The sequence below is a fragment of the Paramisgurnus dabryanus genome, chromosome 10 (assembly GCF_030506205.2).
Source record: "Paramisgurnus dabryanus chromosome 10, PD_genome_1.1, whole genome shotgun sequence".
Lineage (NCBI taxonomy): Eukaryota > Metazoa > Chordata > Actinopteri > Cypriniformes > Cobitidae > Paramisgurnus > Paramisgurnus dabryanus.
This window is the reverse complement of record NC_133346.1, coordinates 8,704,529-8,722,112: the sequence shown is the minus strand read 5'-3', so window position 1 is coordinate 8,722,112 and position 17,584 is coordinate 8,704,529. Positions and strand designations below refer to the sequence as shown.

The 17,584-nt window shown below is 38.0% G+C and overlaps 1 protein-coding gene across 5 annotated transcripts in view; it reads right to left on the bottom strand.

Annotated features, from left to right (window-relative positions):
- dclk1a (doublecortin-like kinase 1a) overlaps positions 1-17,584 on the bottom strand; it is a 41,238-nt gene that overhangs the window by 15,995 nt on the left and 7,659 nt on the right. For 3 of the 5 annotated variants that reach the window (XM_065260420.1, XM_065260390.2, XM_065260381.2), the window contains exons 4-5: positions 10,790-10,889; positions 7,396-7,482 (exon numbers count right to left, since the gene is read on the bottom strand). In XM_065260420.1, the coding sequence (XP_065116492.1) occupies positions 7,396-7,482; positions 10,790-10,889 (187 nt within the window). The remainder of the gene's footprint in view (positions 1-7,395; positions 7,483-10,789; positions 10,890-17,584) is intronic. The other 2 variants (XM_065260428.1, XM_065260401.2) reach the window with 1 other exon arrangement.

The window sequence follows — 17,584 nt, the reverse complement described above, 5'->3', positions numbered from 1 at the left end:
TGTTGGTTGGTTAAATTTTTTAACTTTAATCAACTTTATAATTCAATAACTCTCTCGACTAGTGAGAAGTTGCTATAATTTTTTTTTTAAATAAAAATACCCAAATTCAAACCATCAAATAAATTCTCGATGGACACATTCAAGTCCAGCCCTACCTTTTTTTTTTGTTCATTTAAAAAGCCGTTTCACTCGGATATACGTCACCATGGGGAAAATCAGACTATCTCTACTTCCATTTCATGGCAACTTTAAATTAACCCAGAAATGTTTTTATATTTCACCCAGCATTGTCCCTTTTTGACCCAACAGCAGGTTGAAAATAACACAGTATTTTTTAAAGTGTATAAAACATCCAATAGAAGCCAACACATTACCAGGAAAGGCAACACATACCATTTTATTTCCATTAAAACCCAATACAGGTCCCATTATAACCATTAAATCCATTTGAATTTCTGTGATGATGTCTCATTTTTTAGCAAGGTAGTTATTTAGTCATTTCAACATGGAAGAAGTATTAAAATGTCTGTGAAAGCACATTGGGACCATGACATGTGGTGTTTGCAGAGAACAGACATATTCTACTCTCCCTTTGTCAACACGTCTTGATGTTTTAAATAAAGCATTCTTTAAAGGAATAGTTCACCCAAAAATGAAAATGCTGTTATTTTACTCACCCTCATGTTACACACCTCAATAAAAAAAATTTGTTCTGATGACCACAAAGAAAGATATTTTGAGGAATGTTTGAAACCAAACCCATCATAAGCCCCAATGCTTTCCATAGTAGGAAAAAAGGTATACTATGGAAGTGAATGGGGCTCATGATGGGTTTGCTTTTAAACATCCCTCAAAATATCTTCCTTTGTGGTCATCAGAACAAATAAATTTATACAGGTACATGAGAGTGAGTAAATGATGACAGAAGTTTCATTTTTGAGTGAACTATCCCTTCAAATTAAATTTGGCCAATTATTAACTTTGTACTGACGAGTTTTGAAGTTACACCAAAGTTCTGTTTAGTATGCATTGTAGTGTGTGTTTGACTATGTGTCAGACTGGGGCAAAGAAGTACACTCATTAGCACCATCTGTGGTGTTTCATTAATATGATGTGTGTGATGCTTCACACACTGACGACATCATTTTATTTTTGGGGTCAGTTCTCCAACACGTTCTTCAAGTTCCCTAGCAAAAATGGCAACAACAGAGCAGAGGTGAAAAACCCCAGCCGTGTAAGAACTTGTCCTTTGATCACTACTACAGTTTATTGGTCTGAACTTTAAAAGACATCTTGAAAAGTTTGAAGCACCGTGCATGCACACTATCAATTTCTCAATGCATAACGTTCATAACACAAACCTGATATACAAACGTTTTCACAATCTAAAACAGATGCAGCCTTGGAGGATGTAACAGCACTGTAGGAGACTGCTGGGAGCAGACATAATTTATGTATGGGATTTTGAATGAGCAGAGAGGATGGATTTTAACACGCATATAAATTTAGATCACTGTACTTTGTAAATCTGCTTTTGTGTAACATGTTCATCTGTGGGAAGATGGATTCAGTGAAATGACCTCTCATTCTTTCTCTCTCTTTCTTTCTTTCTCTCTCCGCTGTTTTGCACCAGGTGCAGTTGAGTTTGTTGTTTGCATCTGACCCTCTGTCCATAACTGAAAACAAGGATATGTTCTGTAAAAGCGGCACGGCGTCCCCTCACATGCCCCCTGTCCTGATCTAACACTTTTACAAAAGCTGAAAGGTAGCAGTAAAGCTTACGTGTGCGAGTATGACTGACTTATGCTGAGAGTTTTTTTCTATAATACATTGCATAATATAATTTTCTTATAAGGAATTACTGTAAATGTAAATTGCTATAATAATTTTTTGTAACCTTCAGAATTGAACAAATTAACCGATTATGTACTAGAATCCATATTTTATTCATCACTCGATATAAATATTAAATTAGTATAATATTAAAGTTATATATTATTAAACATATATTATTATATATACATAATCCATATTCTTTTCCTCTTCTTGGGCTCTAAGAGCTCAATACTGAGAACATATAAGTACATTCAAGCACAGTCTCACACTGGATATTATTTTTAATGAAATTTCTATTTAGGGTGCAGCATCTATGTGATATGCCAGACAGGGTTTCAGAGGCAGGAGCGGACCAGGAGACAGCAGTACAAGACACCCTAAGCAAAAAGAACCACCTACAAGGAATTTTTATCAGTGACTACCAATGCATCAAGTGAAATCAAGCATTACAACATTATGTGTATAGAAAAGATGATTAAGAACATAACAGTACAGGGTCTGTAGCGTTTACAAGTATCTATTTATTTTAGTAATATGGATGCCAGGTGTAACCGTAGCAAAAGTAATGCATTAAAAAAAAACACAGAGCCGATCCTGGCCTTCTGGGGGCCCTAAGCAACTTTGTGAGGGGGCCCTGTCTTCACGTTCATAAAAAACATTCATTGTCTCTGCTTAAATGTAGCTATAAACAAAATGTTAACTAAAACACGTAATGACAATTTTTTTCTGAAAAGCCCTTTTAAATCTGTTACATTAGTACTTAGAAAACAAGGTCTACTGCCAACTATATTATTTTTTTTTTAAGATGTAGAACATCAGGAAAACAAATTTAAAATTATGAATAAAATTAAAGCAACATAGCTGTCAGATAAACTATAATAAACAACTCAGTTTTTAAACAAATTGGAAAATCTACTAAGGCATGATCAGGCTCCACAGATAAACATACCAAAATACATAAATAATTCTGTAAATATGCAAACATTAGACCTAATGTGCATTGTTTTAAAATGCTAACAGGAGTCACACATCTTGCATGAATAAATGTGTTTATTTTATAAACAAGACATAAATAATTCTGTAAATATGCAAACATTAGACCTAATGTGCATTGTTTTAAAATGCTAACAGGAGTCACACATCTTGCATGAATAAATGTGTTTATTTTATAAACAAGATTGATATTATTAATGTTTACAAGCATTTCTAACAAAACACACTGGACTTAAACTGAATCTAGGGATTTGGACTGCAGTGTTTGTTATAAATCCATTGCATGGTTAGTCAAGACTAAATAGGAATTTAAAACATTAATGTGTTGTTAATGTTTTTACTTCACTGCGCTTGTCTTTCCTGCTCTGGACGGATAGCTTTACACCGTATCCGAATGAAGACGCATAGGCGCTTCAAGCTGCATAAATGGACTTACAACTGGAATTAAAGTATAGTGAGATCAGACTGCTTGTTATAATTTTGAATGGCTCTCGCGGCACAATGATGTCACTCGCCAGTTGGTTTGTGCAGCGCTGCATGAAGTTAAGAACAAGGGGGCCCCCTAGTGGTGTGGGGCTCTATGCAGCTTGCATAGCCTGCGTATAGGGAGGATCGGCTCTGACAAAAACAACCTAATGTAAACGCAGTTTAAAGCCCGACGTATAGACTTTTTTACGTGTACACGAACGTATGCACGCGGTCGAACGCACAGCCTACTATATATATATAGAATAGTTTATTTGACTTGTACGTGTACACAGACGCGTTGCGTGTACAGTGCGTGCACTCTTCTGATGACAATTTTAATGATCGTATACATGTATACTTCGGCCATAAGTGATATTGTCTGTGCATTAAAGGTGCTGTGTGTACATTATAGTGGCATCTTACAGTGAAAATGCAAATTGCAACCAACAGCTTAGTCCACAGCTCACCCCTCAATTTCGAAACGCATATGGTAGCTGGATAAATATATTGTCTCTATCGTATTTCTGTCAAGATATCCTTCTAAAAGTCCAACATTGCACCTTTTAGAAAATAAATTTGACAAATGTGAACTTTAAACAAGTTTTCCTGCAGTATAACACATGCTAGTGGATTAATGATATATTTACGTGCTTTTCAGCCAAATATGTGCGCGAGTTGATGGAAGTATAATGAGGTCTTTGAATTAGACCCTGGATGTCAGTGGATGAAAGATTACTCGCTGGTGCTATTATGAAAGATTTCTTCCCTGGATAAAAATTCAGTAAGCTGATCCGTGCAATTCAACATTAGCTCTTGAGAGAAAATCTTTCTGAAGAGGCTTTAAGATCCAATGTTGGTCAAGGTGAATAGCACAGATGCAGCAGAAATGAACCCATATCTGTCAGCCCACAAAGATGTTTATAACTGACAGTGAGATGCCTGTTTTCTGTCCAGCTCTATAGTCTTTGTTAAAGCCCCTCGAAATGTGTTGCCCTACACATGGTCGCACAGCTTAAAGTGTGAAAAATTTGTAGGATGACATGGGCTTCGGTTTTTGTTGTGCCAAAAACAAAAGGCAGCTTGTAATTGAATACAAACATAAGCGCCATTTATATAAACTCATCAGCTGAAGAGCGTTTATGCGCCTGTGTTCGCGTATAAAGGTGTGTGGGGCACTCTCTCCAAAAAATCAACATGCTATACTTAGCCTGACAGCACTTACAGGCTGTATTATATAAACAGCATGAGGGCCGCGTGAAGAGACGTACTTCATCAATCGCTTTTTCCCCATCAGGAAGGCTTAAAGTAAACACCGCTAAATGTTTCTAGAAACCACTAATCTGATTTATTCTGAGAAATATACGCTGATTGTCAACCAGACATCCCATAGTCATTTTGGAAAAGGTTTGTAAATAAATTGACTAATCAAAAAATAAAAAGAAACTAGGGATGCACCGTTGCACCATCTTTGTGCCGATACCGAGAGTGAAATCTACCAATAACGATAGTTTTGCGTTTTACTCCTACGATTTCTAGATATAATCATTTGAAATAAGAAGTGCAAAACGTACAAACATTACAGGTTACATTACGACATTATATAATGTTTACATTTATGTATTTCATGCAGCCTTAAAGGTGTTATGTTTTTAGCGGCATCTAGTGGTGAGAATGCGAATTGCAGCCAACCTCAAATTCGAAACACAATGAAAAGCTGCCACAGGACAAACATGTCACCGTCTGAAGGTCCATTCAGACCAGCCGTGGTAGAGGGGGCAAAACGCGCGGCAGGATGCCTAATTGCGTCTTTGCATTGACTAAACATGTAAATCACTCGCGCTTGCCGCCTCTACCGCTTCTGGTGTGAACCCTGCATGAGACAACGTAGAGATGAAACACGCTCTGTAGAACAGTTTGTCCGTTTAGGGCTACTTTAATTTCAAGTGTTACTAGTATATTCCAGTATATAAATTAGAAATATAGGGCGACTTCCATGTAAAGGTACATTCACATTATAAGCGACATTGTCGCTCGTCGCTCTCAAAAGAGGCGTTTCTAAATCTGGTTGCCATAAACAAATGAGTACCGTCCACTCCAGTAACTGACGAGAGACGGATGTCGAAAACTCCACTGCTTCGTTCTCATTGGTGGTCGCTAACGAAAGTTGACCATAATATGCATAAAGTTAAACATTTCTCAACTTTGGAGCGTGACTGGACACACTGCATCCAATCGCCAACGGTCACTGTAGCTTGTGTTGCTGGAAGTCGGCAACCTTCCATTGAAATCAATGAGATTGGGTCGTTCTGCTACTGCTAGTCGCTGCTAGTCTGAATGCAGCTTAAGGGAACCCGCGGTGTATGTAGATAAAAACGGCTCATTCTAAGATATTACAAATAATACAGTTCATTATGTAAGGTCTTTATACACCACTGATAATATAGTTATGTATACAATATTGCATTTCTATCAAGAGATCCTTCTAAAAGTTACACAATGCACCTTTAAACAGTATTGCAACCAGTATTTCCTAATTGGTTTTTCAAGACTTCCCTTACTCCATCCAAACTGAACACAGTGCTTAAACATCATTAGTTTAAAAGTTTTAAATGAATTATTGGTTCGAAATCTCATGAAATTTTAATGCACCCCTTGAAAGCCCTGGCAAGAAAATATTAAAATATCCTGCATGTCTAGTTTTGTTTCTCCAAACTTTTGACACCATCATCCATTTCAAAGCCACACAGTGTGATCCGACAGTGTGCATAAACACAAAAGTACATCATCAGTTATACTGCAATGAAAACCAGACCGGGCAATGAAATCTTTGCAAACATAAGTCAAACTGGCACATTCCACCTCACCCTGGGGTTTCTTATAAGATTAACTGTCTGCATAGTAAAAATGGCTGACTGGCAAACTGAAGTGAAACCGATTCCACGCTATAATAGATCACGTTTGTAGATGTCTGCTGAGAAAAAAACTGCCTGACTTGAACTGATGAGCAACGCTCTCTGAGCTTCCGCTAAGCCTGCCAAACAGGAAGGGGCTCCCATATATGGGCACCACTATTGTCTCCCAAGGCACAGCGCTCTCTCATCCAGCATCTCCATGACAACCACATCCAGAACTCTGAGCCAACTCATAGAGATTCAACTGCTACGATTTAAACCAATCATATAACAGACGGCTGGTGGGAAAAAATGTAAACCACCAGCTTCTAGAAGTCTCTGACACACATTCAATCAAGGTAAAGATATGTATGTGGGAAAAAATGGGACACAGACATGCCAGTAAAAACTGTACCAACAGAAAATGGTTTTGTGCATTCGGTACAAAGTACTATAGTTTTACCATGGTTTTCAACATTTTATTATAGTCAAATCTATTTTTTATTCTCAATTCGGTTAAAATTGTTTTAGATGGTGTACTAAATTATTACAATCACTTTACTATCTATCTGTCCATCTTTCTGTCCATCCATGCATCCATCTAGAAACAGACCTGATCATTTCAATACACCTGAAAACACATAAATCCACAAATGTACTGTAAACAGCTTAATGCTTATAATTCAGATCACACATAAACATGTTATTCATTGGACAAGAGTTGAGGTGGATCTGCAAGATTGAGTCACACTACCCCCATCTCTCTCTCTCTCTCTTCTCTCTCTCTCTCCATGATAAAAACTATACATTTGTATTGCATTTGCAGCTGGGATTGGTCTCTTGCCTCAGTATTTCAGATCATATCATCTTTGACTGCTCTCCATTGAGTTGTGGCCTTTCATCAGCTATATCCAAGCACAATGTCGCAGATAATCCAGCAAACATTGCTGTCGTGGTGCAGGCACAGCAGGTGAGGGTTTATTGCACAGAGAGCTGTCACACATCCCTGACTTCTCATTAGTTTGTTTATCATCTGCGCTGAGACAAAGTTAATTATCTTTTTCTAAGAAATGTTCAATCAGCGCACAGTGAATTGTCTACAGGGGAGTCAGAAATCACATGTGCACCGATTCATTCTGCACAGGATACTGTTCAGCTGGCCTTTTAGATTTACTTTGTCATAAACGCACATACAAATAATTACTACCTGAGTCAGCGGGAGACTTGCTGCGTCCGGAAAGGGCCGAACTTCTGTTTCCAGAACCCATTTTTCCATAGGAAGTGGATTTCAATTCTGTCGAGCAATGAAAGACACATTCGGATGTAGGCAGCACTTATGCCAGTCCAATGTATTAGACCAAATATCAAATTTATAAAGAAAGAAGAATAAGAAATAAAGCACTTTTCATTCAAATAAATGTACATGTGTGTTCGACTTTAAAAAGTAATACAAATGATTTCTGGTTGTACCATACAGAAAACCAAAGCCTTTGCACACAACATGATTCATTTTCTTGTGGTTTTCACAGCATTTTACAACAACTTTGATTTTCAAAGCCAGGTGTGACTTTATCATGAATGTGATGATTAATGCACCTGTGTGTCCAAATACTTTTTTGGTGCCACTGTACATGGTCGCATATATGGAAAAAATGTTTCCTTTTAATATCATTAAAATAATAATAGTATTAAACATTAATTTCATGAGGTTTTACTATTGCATCTCAATTTTAAATACTGTAAATATATCATATTTCCAAGTAACTGTAAAGTTTGATTACTGGTAAAACTTAAAAGCTATCTAAAGATAATCCTTAAATCCTAAATTTATCCTCTTGGGAAAAGCAGCTTTCTCAGAATCCTGAGCGTAATTAAAAAGATGGCAGCGCGGCACGTGAAGAAAGTCCTGTCGAAGATCTTAATCCTAAATACAGATCAGAGGATAAAGTAAAATGTAAACAGACCAGATTCTGTCTTTACATTTGACATCATGAATCTCAAGCATTTCGCCTTTTCTTCTGCAGTATCCCTCTGTAAATAATGCATTCAGATTCAGATTGCAAACCCCTGTGACACCAGGTATGACAGCAAATGTCAAAGTCTGTAGAGCAGGAGATCCTGACGGGCAGTAAACTCACTTCACTCCCAGTCTCCATGGAGTTACAGGCACAAGTTTTAACCCCCTGATTCCCAAGCACTTACAAATAACCACCTCTCTACATAATTTAAATTTCCTGCTGGCTTCTTGAAATTGCTAGATGCACGCTTATATAATCGTCTTTATTGAAAATAATAATTTGATAAATCCAAAGTGACTGCTAGGGAACACGTAAATGAATATGAGATTGCACTCAGTGTACTGTTATGAACTGCCATTCGGTTAATATTAAATATGCCTCCTTTAGGGAAATCACACGTCAGTGGCTGCCATTTTAGCTCCATGCAGTTTGCCATCGGCACGCTTCATATGTTCTGCTCGGCTCTCACGTGTTTCTCAGCCGTCTTTATAATAAAGTCTCTTCAAATTATTTCTAATTCACAATAACAGACAGTGTGACATTAAATAAATTTGGTTTGTAATAACTTCACATTTAAAGCCACTGCTAAGAGCCAACAGAATTCGATAGATACTACCGTAGACAGACATATACAGTAGATACGGACGAATGAATATGGTAGATACGGATGGATGGATACGGACGGATAGATGCGATGCGTTAGATGCGGTGGGATAGATGCGATGCATTGCGATAGATGCCGTGCGATAGATGCTGTGCGATAAATATTATGCGATACGGTACGTTTGATTCGATGCACTGCAGAACATGCGATACGTTGCGATGGATGCGGTGTGGCGCTATGGATACGATGCGATGCGATAAATGCGCTGCAATGGATGCTATGCATTTGATATGTTTCGATACGGTGTGATGCTGTAGATTCGGTGCCGTTCAATATAAACGCTACGCTACGGTTGCTGCTGTGTGATGCAATACTGTGTGGTATGTACGGCTCATTGCGCTGGATGCAATGTGATAGAGGTGGTGCTATAGGTGCTATAGATGCAATGTGGTGCAATGGATGCGATGCAGTGCGATAACTGCGATAGATATTGTGAGCTGGATGTGATGTGGTGCAATAGAAACGATGCTGTGCAATAGGTGTTGTGTGTTAAATGTGCTGCAGTGAATGCGGTGCGATAGATGTGACGCTGTGCGATAGATGCGATGTGGTGCAATAGATGCAGTGCAGTGCGTTGTATGCGATGTGGTGCGATATATGAGATGTATGCTATGCGGTGCAAAAGAAACAATACGATGCTGCCGTTGATGCAGTGCGATAGATGTGGTGCGTTGTATGCGATGCGGTGCGATAGAAACAATGCTGCCGTGGATGCGATGCAATAGATGCAATGCAATAGATGTGGTGCCTTGTATGCAGTGCAGTGCGATAGAAACAATGCTGCCGTGGATGCGGTGCGATAGATGCGATGCAATAGATGTGGTGCATTGTATGCGATGCAGTGCGATAGAAACGATGCAGTGCTGTGCGGTGCGATAGATACGATGCAGTGCGATAGAAGCGATGTATGCGATGCGATACAATACAAAAGAAACAATGTGGTGCGTTAGATGCTATGCGTTGCGATAGAAACGGTGCGTTGCGGTGTTTGCGGTACGGTGCGATTAACTGCATTGCGGTAGATTCGATGCGATAAATTCGTTGCGGTGCAATATATACTATACTATACTATGTGATAGGTGCAGTGCAATAGATGCGATAGGTAGACACGGTGTGTTGTGATGAATACGGTGCATTGCGGTATCTGCGATGTGGTGGGTGCAGTTCGGTGGGTACAATGCGATAGATGGATGAATGGATAGAAAAATAGAAAAATTAAATAAACAGTGTGCATAAAATAAATAAATAAATAAAATAGTGCATAAGTGTGCAATTTGGGACACACCTAAATAGTAAAATACTAATAAAAGCAATACTTTAAGTCGCTTTGGATAAAAGTGTCTGCAAATTCATAACTGTGATGTAAATGTAAGATAGACAGAAAGGCGGACAGATGGACAGACAGACAGATACAGTATGTCAAAGCGGAAAATAACAGGGTGAAGTACACTCAGCGTGCTGTAACATGACAACAATAGAGAGAGTTCTCTTTTATTAAAGAGCTCTTCTGAATACACTTCAGAAAACTGGGACGCCTGCTCTTGACTAAGCTCACATCAGCACAGCCTTTATTTCCTCACACCATTAATGAAAGAAAGCCAGACAGGAAGCCACATAGATTCTCATTTCCCGAAAACAACAACAACAAAAAAATGAAGAGAGGAAATCTGTCAAAAAACATCTAGCTATCTATCTGACTGACTGACTGAAGTGAAGAGGGCAGGAACCCATTAAAGTCGTGGCTGGTGTAGGCGTAATGGGGAATACAATTCTTTGTTATTACTGAACATATGTGGGATGAAATTTTAATGGACTAATATATAAGTTTGCTACAACTGCTGATGAGATCATGACAGGTATTGTGCAAGGTAAGAGTTGAAAGAGCTCAAAAATGAAAGCGACCACTGAAGAGTTCATACCGCTTTCATCCAACAGGAAGTCATCCTGGTAACGGAACTTCTCCGGGCCGCATGCGATGAAGACGTCCTCATCCCCGAAGAAATCTTGAAGGCAGATGACCTGCGATTGAAAAGACGGAGATCATTAAACCTTTAATGAACGCCTTGAGGATCATCACAAATAGAATTCTTAATGTTCAAAGACGTTTTGAAGGCTTTTCGAGTCCATCTCTAATGTACTTTTAGGAAGACTAAACACCAAGCGGTTATTGTTGACTGCCTGTAATCAAGAAGAAGAGAGATTTACCACCCAAGCATAATTTCCAATCAGTTCTGTGGTCGTCTTCAGGGGATGACTGCTATGAAAACCATTTCACAGCTTTATAAGTTCAGGCAATGAATCAAGAGGGAAACAAGTAAACAAATGCAAGTTGAGGTGGGCTTACATAACAGCCTTAAATGCTGGATTAACACCTTTTCTGAGAAGAAACAGTAGCTTATTTATTGACAGAATCATTGATTTATACACCTTTACTTGATTTAGACCTTTAAAGAAATGAAATGATATGTGAACTGGTATAAATTTTTGGACATTAAAATGTCATTTTTTATTAAGTGATTAACTGATGCTAATGTGTTTTGGGTTTTTTATCCAAAGCGACTTACAGTGAATTACAACGTATGTATCTTTTAGCATTATGTGTGTTTCCTGGGTTTGAACCGAGGGGCAACCTTTCGATCTCTCTGATGAAGCCAATACAGAAGTGACTTAAACTGCAATTCATCGACTGGCCGCTAGAGGCGGCTCCAAAAGGGAGTCAATTCCCATAGACCCCCATGTTAAAATGGCCAAATTTACAGTAGAAAATAATAATTTAGCAGCCTCGTACAAAACGTGTTTTTGGTCTATATAGCTCATTTTGCCCTTCATGACAACTGCGAGGGCAGGGGGAATTTTTTTGTAACTCATCCGTTTAAATTATATTAAGCCTTAAAGTTCTGCATAATTAAGGGCGTGGCCACTTGAGTGACAGGCGGGCGTGGTTTCAGCAACTAGCCACCTCAGCTTCACCCAGTTCCCGCCTTTTAACCCATTTTCGGCTATCAGCAAGTGATATAAGCACAAACCGGAAGTTTACTTTGAGCCAGAACGTCTAAAACAACAAAGCTCAGATCCTAAACAGCGGGAAATAGCTTATGATTTTCATTAAACGCAACTGAAAACATCAAAAACAAAAGTCAGTTAAAGAAAACAGTTCCACGTCAGAACATGAAGGTCCACTGGGGGAAAAGTGATGCTCTAAAAGAGTCAAGAGACCGAGCTAGCAAAAAACCGGAGAAAAGATCAGCGTCACACCCCGACTGACGGAGACAGCTGCCTCCCAGAGCAAAAACTAGCTTTGATGTCGCAAAGAACTGCAAAACAAGGCTAGTTATACAACGACCATGTTCACAAGTACTCGGTCTCTTTAAGCAGATAAGAGAAAGTAAATGAGCTGACACAATAAACTGAGGGAGTGTTCAAAGATCAAACGCTTATAACACACAGATCATTTCAGAATAGCAGCTTCATTTAGAGAAAAGACCGCACACAAAATGGCTTTTGGTTTCACATGCCTGTGTATAAAATAATTAATGAATTACACATAAGGAAAAACATAATGTAAGAACAAAACATGAACCTGAGACAGAAAATATAAGAGAAAATTCCCCGTTCATACAGAGTTTTGATTTGAAGAGCTGAAATTATCGTCATAATTTTACTTAAAATTAAAGAGCAAGGTGCACGGTTAAATAAAAACTGTCTTTTACAGATAAATTGAACACTAGCCTCAGGGTAAAGTCTTGGTTCATGTTTAGTTATGCTACAATTGCGCCATCTAGAGGATAATGTAGGACAGCGCGTGACAACTTTGTCTCGTGTTATTTTGTGGAGCCGTAATTTAACATAAGACATTATACATTCTGTTGCTGTATATTAATTGTAAATATGACTATAAAAAAAGAGTGTTCATTTCTATATTCATCTTTGAAAGACATGTTTTGCACCTTAATAATGGACACTGTGGCCTATCCAAATGATAGAGGCAGTGATATAACCACCACTAGGCGGCGCTGTTTACTTACAGAACATAATGTTATGACAATTATACCTCTGTGCATTACTCTATGAAATAATACGATGAACTAGATTTTATTTTCGTTTCAAACAAACATAGCATAAATCTAAGTCAATCCCTTTCTAAAGAAATAGTTCACCCACAAATTCTGTATAAAACCTGTATACATATATTTGTTCTACTGAACACAAAAGAAGATTTTCGGAGCATCACTGACATCTTTTTTACTTAAAGGGGACATTTCAGCAGACTTTTTTAAAATGTCAAATAAATCTTTGATGTCCCCATAGTACATATGTGAAGTATTAGCTCTAAAATTCCATATAGATAATGTATAATAGCATGTTAAAATTGCCACTTTTTAGGTCCTTTAAAATGCAAATAAGTTGATCTCTACAACTGGATAGTGCAGATTAAGGGGCGGTATTATCCCCTTCTGACATCACAGGGGTAGCCTAATTTCAATGACCTATTTTTTCACATGCTTCCAGAGAATGGTTACCAAAACTAAGTTATTGGGATGATATTTTTCACATTTTCTAGGTTGATAGAAGCACCAGGGACCCAATTATAACACTTAAAAACATGGAAAAAGTAATTATTTATGTCATTATTTACTCACTCTCAAGTTTTTTTTTCAAACCTGAATAAAACACAAAATAATATATTTTCAGGATTTTTGTAATCAAGCAGTTTTGTAGCACCATTGACTTCTATAGTAGGAAAAATACTATGGAAGTTGAAGGTGCTCCAAAACGGCTCGATAACAAACAATGCACAAATTTCTTTATTTGTGTTCAGCAAAATAAATTAATTTAAACTGGTTTATAACCAAACCTTTTTTTGCTACAAAACTGATTACAAAAATTCCTGAAAATATTTTTCTTTGTGTTTTTTTACAGGTTTGGAACAACTTGAGGGTGAGTAAATAATGACTTCATTTTTGGGTGAACAATTCCATTTTATAACAGCTTTTCAACAATAAGCAATGCCAGAAAAATAAGAAATACATGAAGAAAAAAATTCCAGAAAAGAATCCTGTGGGATTCTTTTGAACCAAATGAAATGTCTCTTTGCATCACAGTACAAAAACTGAAATACAATCTTCATAAAGCAGTGCTCTTCTGCAGTATAGATGCTCCATCTTGTTCTCACCCACAGCTCTGCTAATTCAGCAAGCCAAAAAAAAAACTGTGATGTCCTATTTTTGTCACTCTCACAGATGTTTCAGAGAGAAACAGAAGTGTCTACAATAAATTTTGAATGTACCCGAGGCAGAGCGAAATAGCTGGGGTTATACAGTTGCAAAAGAATACTGTGTGATCATTAAAATGAAACGTTTATCATGTTCAAAATCTCAAATAATAATTTTACTTACAATTACACCTGTGTTTAAAACCCCAAATAATCAAAGCTGGAGTTTTTTGGCTTTTAGTTCATGTATATAACCTTAACCATTGATGCTGTCCTTGGTGCTGAAAGTCTAGCATTGGAATAACCAAGGCAACACACACACAAGAGGTTTATGTCATGTGCCCACTACCAAAACAAAAAACAAACAAACATGCCTTTAAAAGTACAACCACACACAACAAACAGTTCAAACTTCTCTCTCCCTGTTTCTCAAAGCATTATTTCAGGGTTAAAGGTCAGACTTATTAAGTAGGCTGGTTAATCCTGTTGGTACCATGTGATGGGAGCCAGATTAGTTGTCTCCCTCAATAGAAAGAGAGTGAGAGAAAGGTAACGACACACAGCAAGGATTCACCATGATGCCACCTTACATGCCATCAAACCTATCTCAACACCCTGTGGAGTCCCACCCACCTGCATGTGTGTGTAACCAGTAGGGGGTGTGCAGGGGTAGGAATGGAAAACGTCACACCGCGCGAAGGCACAAGTTCACATAAAGCCATCCTACACCCATATGTGCATGTTTATGTGGGTGTGCGTGTGTAAATGTGTGTGGAGGGAGAGAAGTAAGACACTAAGACCACGCAAATTCAGGCTGTATGACAGCATTGTTATCGTGGGAGGCTCGTGTGTCATCATAACAGGCTGCTCTTTAAGCAGATGAACCCCATCAGACAACAGATTGAATTAATGCCCACCTCCGCCTGACTGTTCAGCAAGCCTCCTCGCAAAGCCTTCGGAAAAACTGTTTTATTGAGCACGTTCAATATTTGTTATAAGCTATTGATGAATTATGACGCTCTGTTTTGTCAAATTTGGACATACTGTATGGGCATGGTGTATATGTTAAATGCCATCTTTAGGTTCAGAACTGCAAGAAGATCCATGAAACATGTACACGTTAAAGAAACCGATTTGCTAGCCAGAAATGCTAATGACAGCATGGACCAAGAGGCGGCTTTAACTTTAAGTGAGGAAAACAATTACAAAATAAGATATTCACTAGACAGTACACTTTTAAGGACTTTTTGGGTACTTTTTTGCAGCTTGAGAACTCAAATGTATTATTTATGCGTAACAAAGAGTTGCTCACATTTCCTTTTCAATAAGGGTAAGTAAAAAATGTTCATTTTGGGTGAACTATCCCTTTAAGATCACCAAACATCAAGGGAATTGCACCAATAGCGTCAGTGTCTGACGTAATTTGGAGCTCCTTTGGATGAATTAGGTGCAATCTTGATCTCCTAAATCAGGCTTGCTAAATGCTGAGCAGACTTCAGGAGCAGTTACATAAGCTCTCAATTATATAAGACAGATTCAATGCCAGAAGTGGGTGGAGATAGAGATTCATTTTATTATTACAGAACTGCGGCAAATAAAAAAAAATCACATTCGTGTAGGAAAGAGCAATGAAAGATATTGCTTCAAATGAGCAGGCTCTTTCTCTCGCTGACGATTGCTCTCATTAAAGAAGTTATTATTGCAGCACACAATAAAATATAAAGAAGCGATGATGAATGATAAGCATTTCTCACTGAGTTAAGTTACTTTAGAATATTTAAAGCTGCAGAACAAAACATAACTATAGTTCAGGGGTTCAATTAAAAGTGGGGGTGAAGTCAGAGCCAACGGTTTATGACATACAGTGCAGATGTGCAATCGACGACCCGAGTTCGATCTTCCGATGCAGTCACCCTCTCTCCAGTTTCCACCCTGTACTTTCCTGTCCTCTCCTTGCATACTGTCTATCAAATAACTTTTCAAATAACAAAATAACTTTATGTGGGGGTGCATGTGTTTACAAGAGAGATATAAATGTCCCTAATTTTTGGCTTTCGATATGTGAAATTTTGGCAAATGTTAGAGTCCATTTGCCACACATACGCAGTGCTCTCATGCCCAAACACAAAAGCTGTCAACACAAAAGCATACACACACTCATACACATGCACACAACTGGTAGAAGTGACTCAGCAAAAGCAGCAGACTGAGGGAGAAAATGAACTCAAGCTAGGTGAACATGAAGATGAGGCTTACATTTACATTACATTGCATTTTGCAGATGCTATTATCCATTATTACAGTACATATACAAGTAATACATTTCTTGTATCAGTATGTGTGAACCCTGGAATTGAACTCATGACCTGTGAGTGGCTAGCACAATGCTTTAGCAACTGAGCAAGAAAAGGTACGAGAAAAGGTACAAAAAAGATACAAAACTCTACCTTTTCTGTACACTTTGTTCTACCACATCTTTTCCTTCCCTTCGCCTCTCTATTAATGTGCTTGAACGCAGACCTCTGTAAACAGCCAGCCTCTTTTGCAATGACTTTTTGTGTCTTGCCCTCCTTGTTACAATGTGTCAATGGTTGTCTTTTGGACAACTGTTAAGTCAGCAGTTTTCCTCATGATTGTGTAGCCTACAGAACCTGACTGAGAGACCATTTAAAGGCCTTTACGGGTGTTTTGCGTTAATTAGCTGTTTAGAGTGTGGCACCTGGTGTCTTCAATATTGAACCTTTTCACAATATTTTACTTTTCTGAGATACTGAATCTAGGATTTTCCTTAGTTGTCAGTTATAGTTATCACAGTTACACAATGGAACCACAGGGTATCACCCCAGCTATAGTTTTGTACCTTTTTATATTGCAATATCTTATTTTATAATAATTCATAACATTGTATAAAAAACAAAAAGTTTTAAGTAAACTGTGAATATTATAATGAAAAGATCCTTGACCAAATCATATTCCTGAATATCCGTTGTACTGGTTAATAGAAATGTTTCCTTAAATTAGAACTCCAGTTTTTGTTTTTAAATATAAACCAAGGTACACATGGCAAATCCTTTATTTTTACTAAATGCAACACATGTGCACATGACTCAAACCCATATTAAACTTCAGAATCTGTTTTGGTTGTTAATCCAGATTGGGATGTTAATTATGGATTTAATTATGAAATTAAGAAATTCTGCTCACTTGTACAGTGTCCTTGTAGATGGAAAAGGATGGACAGAAGGGTAAATGGCCCGCCAGACAATGACAGGCTGTTATAAACTGAAAGACATGGCTAATAAAGCATGGTCCGTGTATGCAATGGGGCGTAAAATCAGTTATGTCCACACGACAAACTCCAGAAGTGATCACATGACTGATTGCTGATTATACGCCTGTTATGTTTCTGACGCCGCCCGTAGCATATGCCAGAGGTCATTACGAATCACAGGCTGCATGCAGGACACATCTGCCTGTGTGTGTGTGTGTGTGTGTGTGTGTG